Here is a 15,801-nt window from a genome sequence, read left to right as displayed (position 1 = left end):
TTAACCACCACACCAGACTGGCTTTCCATCTCTGTTGGACGTGGCAACTAGTTCAGAATCCTTGTACACAGTTGTCAGTTAAGTAAGTGTTGGTAAAACAGCCATCCAGAGAAGGAAGGCAGTAAGAACTCAAGAACATAAAGGAACCATTTTTTAAAAAAATATATTATCTTATTTCCTTTGATTCCAGGTCATCCCACAAGACGATAGTTCCAAAAGCAGCTTGATGTATAAATATATAATTCATGAAGATCTTCTCCCTGTCATCGGAAACAATAATGTCCTTCTTGAAGAAACGAATACATATGAGTGGGCTCTCAAGGGCTGGTCTCCTTGCTCAAAAGCTTGTGGTGGAGGTATTATTCTCTCGCTATGCTTAGAACTACTTTCCATATGCAAACAAGTCCTGGAATGGCCCAGCTCAGATGGACTTGTATTTAAAAATGAAAAAGGAAGTCCTTTCTTAGAAAAAGTACTGGATGATGAACGCTGAGGGCTACAGGATCTGGAGTATCAAACAGCCACTAAATGGAAGGAAAGAGTTTACAATTTTCTACATTTGTTTTTTTTAAAAAAAACACACACACCTTTATTTTCTTTTAGAGGTATTCAAAAATACAATACCACCCTCCCCCTGAAAGGACAGTAAGACAAATAAAAATGAAAAAAAAGATATACAAGCATAATGAGATTGAACAGACATTTCAAAGTAATATTAGATTAGGGCACATATTGAAATACCTTGTATTGGTTTAGAACAAGGGTCTTCAAACTTGGCCCTTTTATGACTTGTGGACTTCAACTCCCCGAATTCCTCAGTCAGCATGGCTGGCTAAGGAATTCTGGGAGTTGAAGTCCACAAGTCATAAAAGGGCCAAGTTTGAAGACCCCTGGTTTAGAACTTCAGATCTGTATTAGAGGAAGTCAATAGATCCTAGAAAGGGTACAGAGAAGAGCAACAAAGATGATAGAGTATGAAGGCTAAATCGTATGATGAACAGTTGAGGAAAATACATATGTCTAGCCTATTAAAGAGAAGAATTGAGAGGGGGGGAGAAACATGATAACTGTCTTCCATTGCTTGAGGGGCTGGTCATAATGAAGAAAGCACCAGAGGGCAGGAAGCAATAATGAATGAACCTTTATTGTCAAAGTACAACCATGTATACATTGAGATTGGCTGAGCCTCCCTTCGTGCCCCCACCCCCAACTTACAGTGACACAAACCCTCCATCTTATTACACCATGTGAGCTGATTGCACAACACACCGGCCTCGCAAGTCAATCATGCATAAAGTTTATAAAATTATATCCCATTCAAAAGCCTAACAGCCCATGGATAAAAGCTCTTCTTCGGCCTGTCGGAAGCTTGTTAAAGAGAGATTCCAACCTGAAACTAAAGAGGTTTCCGGACAGTAAGAGCAGTTAATGGAATAGCTTGCCTCCCGCAGTTGTAGGTGCTCCATCACTGGATGTTTTTTAAAAATAGACCGGACAACCATTTGACCGGGATGGCATAATGTCCCCTGCCTTGAGAAGGGGCTGGACTAGAAGACCTCCGAGCTCCTTTCCAGCCCTATGATTCTATGTTCTAGGTAATAATTAATAGCCAATATAATATGAATCAAGCCTTGCGTTTGTATGCTCTTACTGCCATCAGGATTTTTCTAAGCAAGCTGTCCCATTTTTTAATTGTTTAATTTCACTGTCAGAAAATATCCACCCATTGCTTCTTATCATGAGAAACAGCTGGCAATATTTGCAAAGTGATAGAGCCCTTTCATTTTTTTTAAAAAAATAATCTTTATTAATTATTTACAGTAAAATTGACAACAGAATAATACATAGGGAAAGGGACAAGGGGTTTAAAGACACAAACCATATAATCACATAGTACAAATCGTGAAAAACAAATAAAACAGACCGAGATTTATATCTACTCTTCTATTAACAAAAATATATATCATCCCAGCTAAACTTTCCAATACATAGAATATCCTTATCGTTAGAAAAAGAAAAAAGAAAAAAACCCAAATCTACCATTGGTCATATCTTATCAACCTTGTAGGCCTAATAAATTACACAAATCAATTGAGCCCTTTCAGAAAGGGTTGCGGTTCCTTATAGGACCCATTTGGCACAACATATTTCCCATTAATCAAGAAATGAATGAATGAATGAATGCAAACAAAATGCCCCACATAAAAACAAAAGGAGTTTTTTGAAAAGCTCAATCTGTGTTGTCTCAAGCTTGTTTTTCTAATATTGCTGCTACAAAATTTGATTTTCAAGGATAAGCTTTGGGAACACCCATACTAATCCCAGATAGTAGTTAAGATTTGGGATGAATTGCTTTTTTATTCTTTTCGGGGGGCTTTCGTTGTCATTATGGATGACCTCATTAGACTGCCATTTTTCACTCCTATGCCCAAAAATTTCATTAAAAAATACATTAGGGGTAAGACCAAAATATGCTGGTTCAAAATCTGTCATCTCAACCAGCCTGCTGGAACAGGGCTCCCCAACCTTTAAACAAGGGCGGGAATCTGGTAAATCTGGTAAAATGTGGGAGAGCAGGGCGCTAACTAGAGCCTCGATTTGTAATCACTGGATTTCAGAAGAGGTTCTGAATTCATCTCCTGCATGGAGGTCTCCCAAATGTTTTCTATCTTTATTGCCACCTAATATGGACTAAACTTTTGTGCTTTGTTAATTCTGCTGTCAAGAACCTCTTCATACTGCTCACAAAGTTTTACGAGTGACTTTGAAGTATTGTCCAAGTCAGGAATTGATTACAGTAGCAGTAGTGATTTTACAACTACGACCGAGACGAGAAATTCTTTTGCTAAGAGTCGCATCCGATTTTATAACCTTTTCTGCCCCTGTTGTTAAGTGAATCACTACAGTTGTTCAGTGACTTTGCTTGTCAGAAAACAGCTGCGAATTTCACAAATGGCAGTCATGTGACCCCAGGATCCTACAGTAGTCAGAAATACATGCCAGTTGTCAAGCGCCTGAATTTTGATCATGTAACTAATAAATATGTCTATGTCTGCCTATCTGTCTGTATCTGTCTGTATATGAATATGTATCTGCATATGTGTATATATCATATAACTATATATGTGTGTGTATGTAACACACACACACACACACACACACACACACAGACAGACATATATATATATATATGTAAAGGTAAAGGTTCCCCCGCACATGCGTACTAGTCGTTTCCGACTCTAGGGGCCGGTGCTCATCTCCGTTTCAAAGCCGAAGAGCCAGCGCTTGTCCGAGGACGTCTCCGTGGTCATGTGGCCGGCATGACTAGACGCCAAAGGCGCACGGAACGCTGTTACCTTCCCACCATAGTGGTCCCTATTTTTCTACTTGCATTTTTACATGCTTTTGAACTGCTAGGTTGGCAAAAACTGGGACGAGTAACAGGCGCTCACTCTGCTACGCGGCACTCGGGATTCGATCCACCAAACTGCCGACCTTCTGATCGACAAGCTCAGTGTCCTAACCCACTGAGCCACCGCGTCCCTATATATATATATATATATATATATATATATATATATATATATATATATATATATATATATATATATATATATATATATATATATATATATATATATATATATATATATATTTGTGTGTGTGTGTGTGTGTGTATAATATATATATAGATATATATATAACATTAAAATTATAATGTAAAATACAAATAATGGGGAAATGGGGAAATGAAGAAGGAAAAAGAGAAGTGTGCAATTAGAGGGTAAAAAACTAAATTCCAATATTTTTTAGTGCAGTAGAACATAAATAGTAAAGTTACAGCCTCAACTTTTTACTTTTGCATATTTAGTATATTACTAATAATTTCTATAACAACAAACTAATCTAATCATCAAATCCCAAAGTCAAAATTTCTTTTTTTTTCTGTCTCAAGCACAAAATCTAGAAGCCGTTTCCAAGTAGAAACAAAACCAGATATACAGATAGTCCTCAACTTACAACCGTTCATTTAGTGTTCATTCAAAGTTACAAAGGCACTGAAAAACGTGACTTAGGACTGTTTTTCACACTTAACAACCATTGCAGCTTCCCCATGGTCACGTGTTCAAAATTCAGACACTTGGCAACTGACTCATAGTTACGACAGTGGCAGTATCCCAGGATCATGGGATCACTTTGTGTGACCTGACAAGCAGAGTCAAAGGGAAAACCAGATTTACTTAACAACCATGTTGCTAACTTAACAACTTCGGCAACTCGCTTAACAATTGTAGCAAGAAAGGTTGTAAAATGGGGCAAAACTCACTTAACAAATGTCTCACTTAGCAACATAAATTCGGGGATCCATTGTGGTCGTAAGTCGAGGACTACCTGTCTTCTTTTCTTCGATCAAAACAGTTAATTTTACTGTTTCTGCTAGTTCCATCACTTTTTCCATCCGTTATTCCATTGTGGAGATTGACACATCTTTCCATTTTTGCAGATAAAGAATTCTTGGTGCAGTCAACATACAGTATACAGGAACAAAATTCCCATTTTTATTTTTTATTTTTTATTTTGCAAGTTCCTTTAGGACTAGTCCTAAAAGGAAAATCTGTGGTTTCCAGCTTTATATTCATTTTAGGAATCTTCTGCATTACAATATGCAACATTTTTTTTTTGCTTTTACCCCTGGTGATAAAACATTCCTTCTTTGCAATTGTAATTTGCAACATACGTTTGAAATGCCCTCATTTGTTTTCCTTTTGTGATCTTGCAGGAATACAATATGCCAAGTATGGATGCCGGAGGAAGAGTGACAACCGAATGTTACACCGCAACTTCTGTGGCAACGGGAAGAAACCGAAGCCAATCCGCAGAAGATGTAATGTGCAAGAGTGCTCTCCAACAGTGTGAGTGCTGCTTTCATGAACAGTTCAGGTAGTCCTCAACTTACAACAGTTCATTTAGTGATCATTCAAAGTTACAACAGCGCAAAGGGACTTATTACTGCTTTTCGCACTTATGACTGTTACAGCAACCACAGGGTCACATGGCAAAATTTAGGGACTTGGCAACTGGCACGTCTTTACTACAATGGCAGCATGATGGAGTCACGTGATCACCATTTGTCTGGCGTCCGACAAGCAAAGCCAGTAGGAGAAGCCAGATTCACTTACAACCACATGGTGCAGTGATTTGCTTAACAACCGTGGCAAAAAGGTCATAAAATGAGGCAAAACGCAGTTGGCTGCCTTGATTCGCAACAGAAATTTTAGGCTCCCTTGTGGTCGTAAGCTGAGGACTGCCTTTATTGCTATGGTGGTGGCAGAATTTGTGGGTTATAATTCATGAATCACTGTTGTCCATTTTTTTATCCACCTAAATGTGTATAACAAGCCTAACTTGCAAGCATGCATAAACTTGCATAAGTAGCATTTTTTGGAAGATTTATGTTCTTTATGAAAAAAAAGCTCAGATGTTGGGCCCAATGAGAGAGAGAAAGAAATCCACGTTTTCTTATTTTATATCATAAATAGGGGACAAATTAAACCACTGAACAATTAATTTTTATATGTATTATAAGAAAATATATTTTCAATGCCCCCAGGTTAACACGGGATAATATTTTTCTAAGACACTATATGGCAAATCAGAAGGGACGCGGTGGCTCAGTGGGTTAGGACGCTGAACTTGTCGATCGGAAGGTCGGCAGTTTGGCGGGTCGAATCCCGAGTGCCACGTAGCAGAGTGAGCGCCTGTTACTCGTCCCAGCTTCTGCCCACCTAGCAGTTCGAAAGCATGTAAAAATGCAAGTAGACAAATAGGGACCACTACGGTGGGAAGGTAACAGCGTTCCGTGCTAGTCATGCCGGCCACATGACCACGGAGACGTCCTTGGACAAGCGCTGGCTCTTCAGCTATGAAACGGAGATGAGCACCGGCCCCTAGAGTCGGAAACGACTAGCACGCATGTGCGGGGGAACCTTTACCTTTTTATATGGCAAATCACAAATTTGCAAATCTTAAATGCCAAGAAAAATATAATTCTAGTTTTACAGTAAATATTAAGAGAGTACCTGTGGAGCTACAACTTTTTGTAAAAAAAAAGTTATTACAAGCCAGCTTTTTTGTTCGTCGCTCACAATAAAGGTTTATTCTCTGCTTATCGACCTTATTTATTGCTGAAAATCAAACCACTGTTTCCCAAATTCAATGAGGTTAAATAGAGGTGTGGTTAAGGAGTTCTTTTCTTGCTGACTGGGAGATTCTGAGGGTTGAAGCCACACATCTTAAAGATGTTGAGGTTGAAAAATACTGGTCTAACTTATATGAGCTTGCAAATGCAATCTGAAATATTATCCCCGTTGACATTGGTCAGAAAGAATTTAGGACCTTAACTGTTAGGAATTCACAATCCTGAGTTTTGCTATTCTCTTGGCAGCTGGGGGACTGAGCAGTGGGGTGCTTGCAGTAAATCCTGCGGCAAACTGGGGGTCCAGGTCAGAGTGGTGCAGTGTGTACAACAGCTGCAGAATGGTACAAACCGGACCATGCACTCAAAGTACTGCGCAGGAGAGAAACCGGATACGCGAAGGTCTTGTAGCCGCATCCCGTGTCCTGCCCAATGGAGGACAGGGGCTTGGTCTAAGGTAAAGTATCAGTCCCATGTGGTCATATCACTGCCTTAACAGATTACGGAGATACTAGCTCTGTGATCTCTTTCTTCCTCTCACAGGTACTCATGAAATGGAAATGGAAAAGGGGCACTTGTTTTAATCATATCACAACACCCTGCCTCAAGCAGTCTGTTGAAACCTTTGGAAGTGGCTTTGTTTCCCCAAAACAAAATGCAAAATATTTTTGAGTGTTTGGGCCCTAGGAAACCATAGGAACAGAGCTTATAGGAGAGTCCTGTTAGTATATAGTGGTAAAAAAATAAGTAATCAAGAAGTGCTAGTACCATTTCGTCTAACAAATTTTATGGAAAGGCATCACCTTTCATGAATTGCAGCCTACTTTATCGGATGCTATTTAATAAAATTTGTTAATTGAGTCAGGAAATGCTGCCTGCTCCCTTCTTTTCACTCCATAATCAGAAGAACTAATGAGGTAGCAGTGCCTAAAATCCAGTTTGCAAAAAAAAAAAAAACTGGCAAAAGAACAGTTTTGTGTGTGTGGGGGGGGGAGAAACTTTAGCTTTATTTTCCTCTTGTGTTGTCTTTCTCAAATTCAGTGACAAATGTGTTCTTCTGTCCTGGGATAGACTGATTGAAAATAATGTAAAGAGAGATTAGTAGCCTGGCTCTCCTTTCGCTCTCTGTTTTTTGTTTTTTATTAAAAGATCCTAATCTCTCACTTTTTAATCAATTGCCATCTCCAGAGGCAGAAGATGTTCTACAGAAAATGAATTCCACTCGGGCCATTGATACAAATGCAGTCTTCTTCAAAAAAAAAATGCTTTGATGTACATCTGACTGGTTTATCTTGATAGAGGGCCTAGAAATGAATATTTAGAAAATCGCATTTACGTTCTAAGACAGCTTTGAATCACATCAACTAAAACAGCACAAAACACCCAGCTGTCCTGCTCAGAATTGCTGTGTTTTTGTTTCATCCACAACTCCAAATTCACATAACACCTGTGTTTTGTTAGGAGTGCAAAATCCCTGAGACAGCTGTTTCACACTTGAAATATTTTGAACCTCACTTCTAGTCCAGCCCCCCGCTTAAGCAGGAGAAACTATACCATCTCAGACAGGTGATTGTCTAATCTTTTCTTAAAGATGTCCAGTGATGGGGTGCCCACAATTTCTGGGAGTAACCTGTTCCACTGGTTGATTGTCCTCACTGTCAGGAAGTTTCTCCTTAAATCTGCTTCTCTCCTTGATCAGTTTCCAAACATTGTTTCTTGTCCTTCCCTCTGGTGTTCTGTTGAACAACCCAACCCGCTCTTCCTTGTGGCAGCCCCTGAGATACTGGAACACTGCTATCATCTGTCCCCTATTTCTTCTTTTCTTTAGACTAGCCAAACCCAAGACCTGCAACCGTTCTTCGTATGTTTTAGTCTCCAGGCCTTTGATCATCTTAGTTGCTCTTCTCTGAATTTTCACAATTAGATTTGCGGTGCCTCCTAGATGGAGCTGCCTTCTTCATTCAATTTTTGTATCCCATGAGGACTCTTCTTCTCACTTTCTTGATCTATCTGTTTTTCTTCTTCTCCTATGTCAGTGCTCCGTCAGCTGTGGAGAAGGCATTCAACAACGCCAAGTGGTCTGCAAGTCCAGTGACAACAGCATTGGCCAGTGTGACAGTGAGAAGCCAGAGGCTTTCCAAGTTTGCCAACTGGAGGAATGCCCAGGTGAGAGAATCTGGAATTGTGCAAGGAATTAAATAACAGTGTCTATATGTGTGTAATGAAATGACATCGTTCCATTGTTAGAAACAACACAAACCAGAATGTCAGAATGCTGATCAACACATAATGTGAATGGCTGTTGATCAACACATAATGTGAATGGCTGTATGCTTGTACAGACACAACAATATACGCTTGCATTTCTCTGTGGCTTTTTTAGCTTTCTATTTGGGAGTCCATATTCAAGGCTTTCAGGGACAACATGTCGACTTGGTGCAAGGAGCAAACATCCGCGTAGAGAAAGGAAGTGGAAGAGGATAGAAAGCTGTCTGAGAAATCTCTGGGGTGCAGAAACTACTCAGCCTATTAGGAAGTGAGGAAAAAAATGTTCTCAGCCATGTGGGGCAGAAGAGGGAGTTTCGACACCCACCCGCCCATCACAAATAACAGAATAAAGAGTTGGAAGGTCTTCTAATCTAGTCCAACCCCTTGTCCAATCAGGAAACCCTATGTCATTTCAGACAAATGGTTGTCCAATCTCTTCTTAAAAACCTTGAGTGTTGGAGCACCTACAACTTCTGGAGGCAAGTCGTTCCACTGATTAATTGTTCTCACTGTCAGGAAATTCCTCCTTAGCTCTAGGTTGCTTCTCTCCTTGATTAGTTTCCATCCATGGCTTCTTGTCCTGCCTTCTGGTGCTTTGGAAAAGAGGTAGACACCCCCCCTTCCCATCTTTGTGGCAGGCCCTCATATATTGGAACACTGCTATCAAGACACCCCCAGTCCTTCTCTTCATTAGGCTAGACATACCCAATCCCTGCAACCATTTTTCATATGTTTTACCCTCTAGTTATAAAGAGTTACAAATGAGACATAAAGGCAGAGAACACGTTTTGGGCATCTCTCTGTCTTGAATCAACCGCATCTGTGGTAATATGTGTGTGTGTGGGGGGGGAACTGTGAAAGTAGTGTGGTACTATTGTAAGTTCCACCCTTTTATATGTTAATTGTGCTTTACATATACATTTGAAAGGGGTGGGAGCTTACACTGATGGTGTAATGCAGTGATGGTGAACCTTTTAGAGACCAAGTGCCCCAAAACCACCCTGACCTGCCCCCAGTCTGCCCCCCACCTCGCTCGCTCCGCCCCTGCTCCTCCCCCCCTGCCTGCTCACAGCCTCCCTCACTGCCTCCACGGCCTGCCACAGCAGATCACCCAGGCAGCCCTGCAGTGCCATGGAGACCACACCTTCTGCCTACACCTCGCAGTATCATCTGGGCGGAGTCTTGTCCCAGCTGCCCAGCTGCCATGTCCTTGGCTGCGCTGCTCCGACCAGGCCACACCCGGGGGCAACTCTCCTCTGGGGGGGGGGCTGCTGGTGAGGAGGTGGCCATGGGGGAAAGCGGGGCTGAGGCGATGGCGCGCGTGCCCACAGAGAGGGCTCTGAGTTCCGCCTCTGGCATGCGTGCCATAGGTTCGCCACCACTCGTATAATGCTTTCATTATGTTAATGAAAGTGGTAGATTCTGCAGATGTCTCTGTCCTGAATATATGATTTCCTTGGAACTGCCTCGAAAAATATTATTTCCAAAAAGCTTAGGCTACAATAAGCCATGTAAAGTAGCGCCTCCTCCCCAATTTTTGGGGTGCCAAGGACCGGTTCCATGAAAGGCAGATTTTCTGTGGACTGGAGGGGTGGTGTTGTATGCTGCCTGATTCTAGCGCATGTGCAGATGGAGCTTTGCTCGCTTGCACAGCCCAGTTTCTGGCCAGCCACAGACTGCAGCCAGTCTACAGCCTGGGAGTTGGGGACCCCTGGTTTAAAGGAACAAAGCACATGTAGCCCTTGAATCACTATCACAATTGGGACTGAATTTTCAATCACTAAGCAAGTAATCAATGACCACATTCAGTTTTATGATCATTTTGCCATGATCATTAAGTGAATCATCACAGTCATTAGGCAAATGTGGTTTCCCCAACATTGCTTGTCAGAAATCAGCTGGGAACATTGTAGGTGGCAATCATGTGACCATAGGATGCTGCAACCAGTCGTAAATGCAGGCCAGCTGCCAAGCACATGAATTGCGATCATGAACAAGGGGTTCAACAGTCGTAACTTTGAGGATGAGTCATAAATCACTTTTTTCTGATGCTGTTGTAACTTTGAACCATTGTTAAGCAAATGGTCATGAGTCAAGGACTACCTGTATACCTGTTTGGGATTTTCTTCAGAAGGCTTAAACCAGGGGTCTTCAAACTTGGCTCTTTTATGACTTGTGGACTTCAACTTCAATTCTGGGAGTTGAAGTCCACAAGACATAAAAGGGCCAAGTTTGAAGACCCCTGGCTTAAACCATCTCACCAAAAGTGGAAGACTATTCTGGGGAAAGGTCTAGCGACCTATCTACTTTCAAGCTGAGATCCAGATGTGTTCTTTTACTTCTTTTCCTTCAGGAAGGCCACCAAATGTCACAGCAAATGCAAACACCAGCAATCACGTGACTCCGCAGGTTCAGTGGGTTTCAGAGGAGAGTGTCAAGCATCCTGTTAGCAAGGTATCATCAAGTAAGTGCAGACTTTCATATTCTGAATCAACTTCTCTCAGCTCCTCTATTCTTTTTGGCATAGGAAGACTTCATTCAGAAATTATTAGAGTTGCCATCCAGGGGTTGTGACAGCTTTACCATAATTCCATGTATTTAGTATATGTAAAATACTAAAATGGAAGATTTTTCTCAGAACAAGGAGACTCTATTCCCAAAATGCATTTGGGGTTCTTTGTCATATGTCTGATCCCCAAACTGAATTTGGGAAAACTGCCTTCTTAGAGATGCATTAGCCCAAATGTTTTCTGCAATACTGAGAGGATGGGATGCTCTCAATCTCATTATGTAAGTGAATGAATACATTTACTAAAATCTGCTAAACTTTTTTTTAACCATCGTTTGCTAAACCACCAAACGTAATTTGCTTTCCCAGCTATCTAGTAAGCGTGCAAGTGAATTAAGCACATTAAATAAATAGAAAACCCAATAGCCAAAAATGGATCTTTGTAAAATAAAATCAGAAAGATGCTGCTCTTATTGTCCAGGTGACTATCAGGGATGCGGTGGCTCAGTGGGTTAGGACACTGAGCTTGTCAATCAGAAGGTCGGCAGTTTGGCGGGTCGAATCCCGAGTGCTGCATAATAGAGTGAGCGCCTATTATTCGTCCCAGCTTCTGCCAACCTAGCAGTTCGAAAGCACGTAAAAATGCAAGTAGAAAAATAGGGACCACTACGGTGGGAAGGTAACAGCGTTCCGTGCGCCTTTGGCGTCTAGTCATGCCAGCCACATGACCACGGAGACGTCCTCAGACAAGCACTGGCTCTTCAGCTTTGAAACGGAGATGGGCACCGGCCCCTAGAGTTGGAAACGACTAGCACGCATGTGTGGGGGAACCTTTACGTTTACCTTTAACTATCATCTGAATAACCACTGAATAGAAATAATGAGAGAAGCAATTCTTGAGAAGAACAGAATGATCTTGCTTTGCTGTTGACAATAAATTGTTCCTTATGTTACAGTACACCAAGCTCAGTACATACTTTCATAATGTGGAAAGTATTTAATTAGCTTCCACTAAAAATATGCATGGTCCCAGTGAGATTAATGCTGCTTCATTAGTATAATTCCTTATACTTTATACAAGCTTTCCAAGATTGTATTCCTGTCTGTTCAGTCTTATTAGGGCAGCTAACATCTACTCAGAAGTAAAGTGGATGAGTTAGGGAGGCATATTCAGTTTTTCTTTGCATTTCCCTCCCCTCCATTTTTTTTCTTTTTAGCAAATTCAACTGCCATCCAGCATCCTTAAGTATCTGCAAATAGCCCAGTTCTATCTATTCTGTGCTAAAAGCTGCTTCTTTGCATAAAGTTTAATCACATTTCTACATTGGTATCTCTGTCTGCCTGATTTATATTATTTAAGCCTTCTTAAGCCAGGTTGGTTTAGTAGCTAAAGGTGTGCTAAGAATCAGGAGATGTGACTTCTAGTCCTGCATTAGACACAGAGCCAGGTGGTTGATTTTGGCCAGCCTCTTTCCCTCAGCTCTAGGAAGGAGGCAATGGCAACCTCTTTTAAAAATGTTGCCAAGAAAAAAACTATACTGACTTGTTCGTGGAGTCAAGAGTGACTAAAATGTATTTATTTATTTATTTTTGGGACTTATATGCCGCCCTATCTCCCGAAGGACTCAGGGCGGCTAACAACAATAAAAACAACAATACAAAGGTTAAGAGAAATTAAATAAACAGCCCCAAAATAAATTAACTAAACAATTAAAAATTAAAACATTTTAAAACCCGTCGTCATTCCAGGTCAGCCTGATGAAAAAGGTAAGTTTTGAGGTCGCGGCGAAAGGACCGGAGATCCGGGGCCATCCAGAGCTCAAGGGGGAGTTGGTTCCACAGGGCAGGTGCTCCCACAGAGAAGGCCCTCCCCCTGGGGGTCGCCAGCCGACATTGTTTAGCTGACGGTACCCTGAGGAGGCCCTCTCTGTGTGAGCGCACCGGGCGATGGGAAGTTGTCCCCGGCATGTAGAGTCCATAAAGATACTCTTCAGCATCTTTTCTGTTTGTCTCTTCATTTTCTTATGCTGGGCTTCAATGCAGAGCCCAGAGTTACCTTCTAGGGTAAGATGGGTGGCCAATAAATTTTATAAAAAATAAATAAATAAACGAACAAACAAATGAATCTTAATGCCATTGAAGTGTTTGTCCTTGTCTTCCCTAAGCAGTAAAGGATGTTCTTTTTTTTCTGAACAGGCATCAGTTTAAATCAAACGTCTGTGTTGTAAACTTCATTTTAAAAATTGTTTATCATGAGAAACAGAAAATACATATCCCACTTCTATAGTCTATATATGGAATTGACCATTTTTTCCAGAGCAAAAGGGGGATGGGAAATGGAGGATGCTCATTCGTTTATGACTCCTGAGGAAATCATCGGTAACACAGACCATGATACAAATAACATTGACATCTTGAATTTCTGATAATCCTGTTCAGTTTTACTCCGTATGTTTCCCTTGAAGGTTATTAGATAGTCTTAGAAAATCTGTGACTCCTCTTTTGTCTAATTCCATCTCTTTTCTTTTTCTTTCCCCTTGTTAATAACTCCTACTTCTAGCAGCGTTGTTATCGATTTGTGTATGCATCTGTGCTACTCTTTCATTATTGCAAGAATGATGTAGACATAGTTGATTTAGTTTGGATGTACTTGTATATAACAGGAGATTGTTTTTGCATAATATTGGGGCATGAACATTTATATTTTTTCTGACCACGATTGTACAATGCAGTTGTCATAAGTATGAAAAACAGTCTTAACTCACTTTTTGCAGCATTCTTGTAACTTTGGATGGTCACGAAATGAACTGTAGTAATTCGAGGATTACCTGTATGGGATTTTTTTTTTAACCTTTCCAACTCTGGGCATTTGGCAGCAGCTTGCCTGCCTGAGCAAAGGGTATTTCCAATCCACTTCAAGAAATCTTTTTGTGATTTGTCTTGTCACAGAAGTGTCTTGCCTTGGGGACAAGTCTGTATTCTGCCAAATGGAAGTCCTGGCTCGGTACTGCTCCATTCCCGGCTACAACAAACTGTGCTGTGAATCCTGCAGCAAAAAAGTCGCCACCACTCGGCCTCCTGGTGTTGACCGCACAATCCCTGAGACGGAAGGACAGGAGGGAGGTGTCCTTTCCAGCCCTTTGCCACCGCTGCCTTTCTACCCCACAGCTGCGAGTCATCTGCAAAGGACAAAGGCTACCACTTCAAAGGTGACAGAGGAGGTTCACCCCTTGCTCACCACGACGACCAGTTTAACAGCCCACCGCTTACGCCGCATGGCTACTCCCTGGCATTGTCCTGAGAACAGCACCACAAGAGTTAGAAGATCAGGTAGTCTGTCTCCTCTTGGCCAGCTGAGAGCTGGCAGGATCACTGAGAACCTCCAGATTAACTCAACGCTCCAGTGGTTCCCTTTGATGCTGGACAAAATTTTAGCTGCTGCCTCCCAGGAAGACAGCAAATCCTCCCATGTCTCTTCAGGTGTAGCAGAACGGGGAGGGGACAATGGGATGTCAGAACAGCCAGATGCCTTTCCCAGGACCTCCTCCTCAACATTGACATGAACATGGCTATTTTTTGCTAGAACTTTCTCTCTCTCTCTCTCTCTCTCTCTCTCTCTCTCTCTCTCTCTCTCTCTCTCTCTCTCTCTCCCTCTCCCTCTCCCTCTCCCTCTCCCTCTCCCTCTCCCTCTCTCCCTCTCTCCCTCTCTCTTTCTCTTTCTCTTTCTCTTTCTCTCTTTCTCCACAGATTCCGTGGGGGCGCTATCAAGATGTTTCTCATTTCATTCAGTTCAAGGATTCAAAGCAATAGCCCATTCAATTTATAATAGCAACAACTTTTTTGCTCTTTTGTAGCACTTTTCTAAAGGCTTAAAAAGCCAAAGAGAGCCAGAAGCAAAAGGGTACAGTTACAACTGCCATGTGGTTTTTTTTTTTTTTACAATGAGAAGCCAAGAGTGATTGAACTCTCACTGCCTCTAGATCAGGGGTGTCAAACTGCCGAGGCCCTGCCCACCCCTGCTCCGGCAATGCGGAAAAAAGTCACATCACACTACGCGGCAAGTTTGACACCCATGCTCTGGATCAGGGGTAGGCAACCTCAGCTCTTTGATGACTCGTGGACTTCAACTCCCAGAATTCCTGAGTCAGCTGACTCAGGAATTCTGGGAGTTGAAGTCCACGAGTCATCAAAGAGCCGAGGTTGCTTACCCCCGCTCTAGATTATTTAAGAGCATTATATTCAGTAAGCAATTTTTTTTCTTTAAAGGTGCTAACAAGATTTCTTTTTTTAAGTAATAAGGGAACAAAAACAAAACACCCAAACCCAGGGATCTTGTTTTCTTCCTCGTTGGTTTCTTCCCATTTCTGCTGCTATTCCTGCCATTCTGAAATGGGGTTTTTATTACATAGCTTTAGCCTGAGTGGAACATGAAACTGGCAGTTTTAGGCCATATAAGGGAGAAAAAGGAAGACAATTTTTTTAAAAAAATAAAATAAGAGAGATGTGCATGTACAATTTAGATTAAGAAACGGAGATGAGCACCGGCCCCTAGAGTCGGAAACGACTAGCACGCATGTGCGGGGGAACCTTTACCTTTACTTAAGGCTCCTAAACCCACAACACAGCATCCAATCTGATTAGTTGGGAATCTTTGGGAAGTTAAAATCTTTATAAGAAACCAACAGGGAGAATGTATGAACATAATGGTTACCTGGTTGGATCAGATCAAATGACCATTTGTGTTAAACAGAAGGGTTATCTAATTGGTCCACATTATGAAAGCTGGTTTTTTAAAAGGCAGGTCACCTCTGTACTCAACCTTTAGTGG

General features: G+C 41.6%; 1 protein-coding gene across 1 annotated transcript in view; it reads left to right on the top strand.

The window, feature by feature from the left end:
- Positions 1-14,536, top strand: part of ADAMTS14 (ADAM metallopeptidase with thrombospondin type 1 motif 14) — a gene marked incomplete at its 3' end in the record, with an annotated part of 81,131 nt that extends 66,595 nt beyond the window's left edge. Inside the window, exons 17-22 of the mRNA XM_083364902.1 lie at positions 191-356; positions 4,781-4,913; positions 6,446-6,653; positions 8,233-8,362; positions 10,818-10,928; positions 13,923-14,536. Of these exons, the coding sequence (XP_083221028.1) occupies positions 191-356; positions 4,781-4,913; positions 6,446-6,653; positions 8,233-8,362; positions 10,818-10,928; positions 13,923-14,536 (1,362 nt within the window). The remainder of the gene's footprint in view (positions 1-190; positions 357-4,780; positions 4,914-6,445; positions 6,654-8,232; positions 8,363-10,817; positions 10,929-13,922) is intronic.
- Positions 14,537-15,801: the final 1,265 nt, after the last annotated feature.

The sequence above is a fragment of the Vipera ursinii genome, assembly GCF_947247035.1.
Source record: "Vipera ursinii genome assembly, chromosome: 5".
NCBI classification, from domain to species: Eukaryota; Metazoa; Chordata; class Lepidosauria; order Squamata; family Viperidae; genus Vipera; species Vipera ursinii.
Note: the sequence above shows the minus strand (reverse complement) of the source record. Positions and strands in the feature narration are given on the sequence as shown.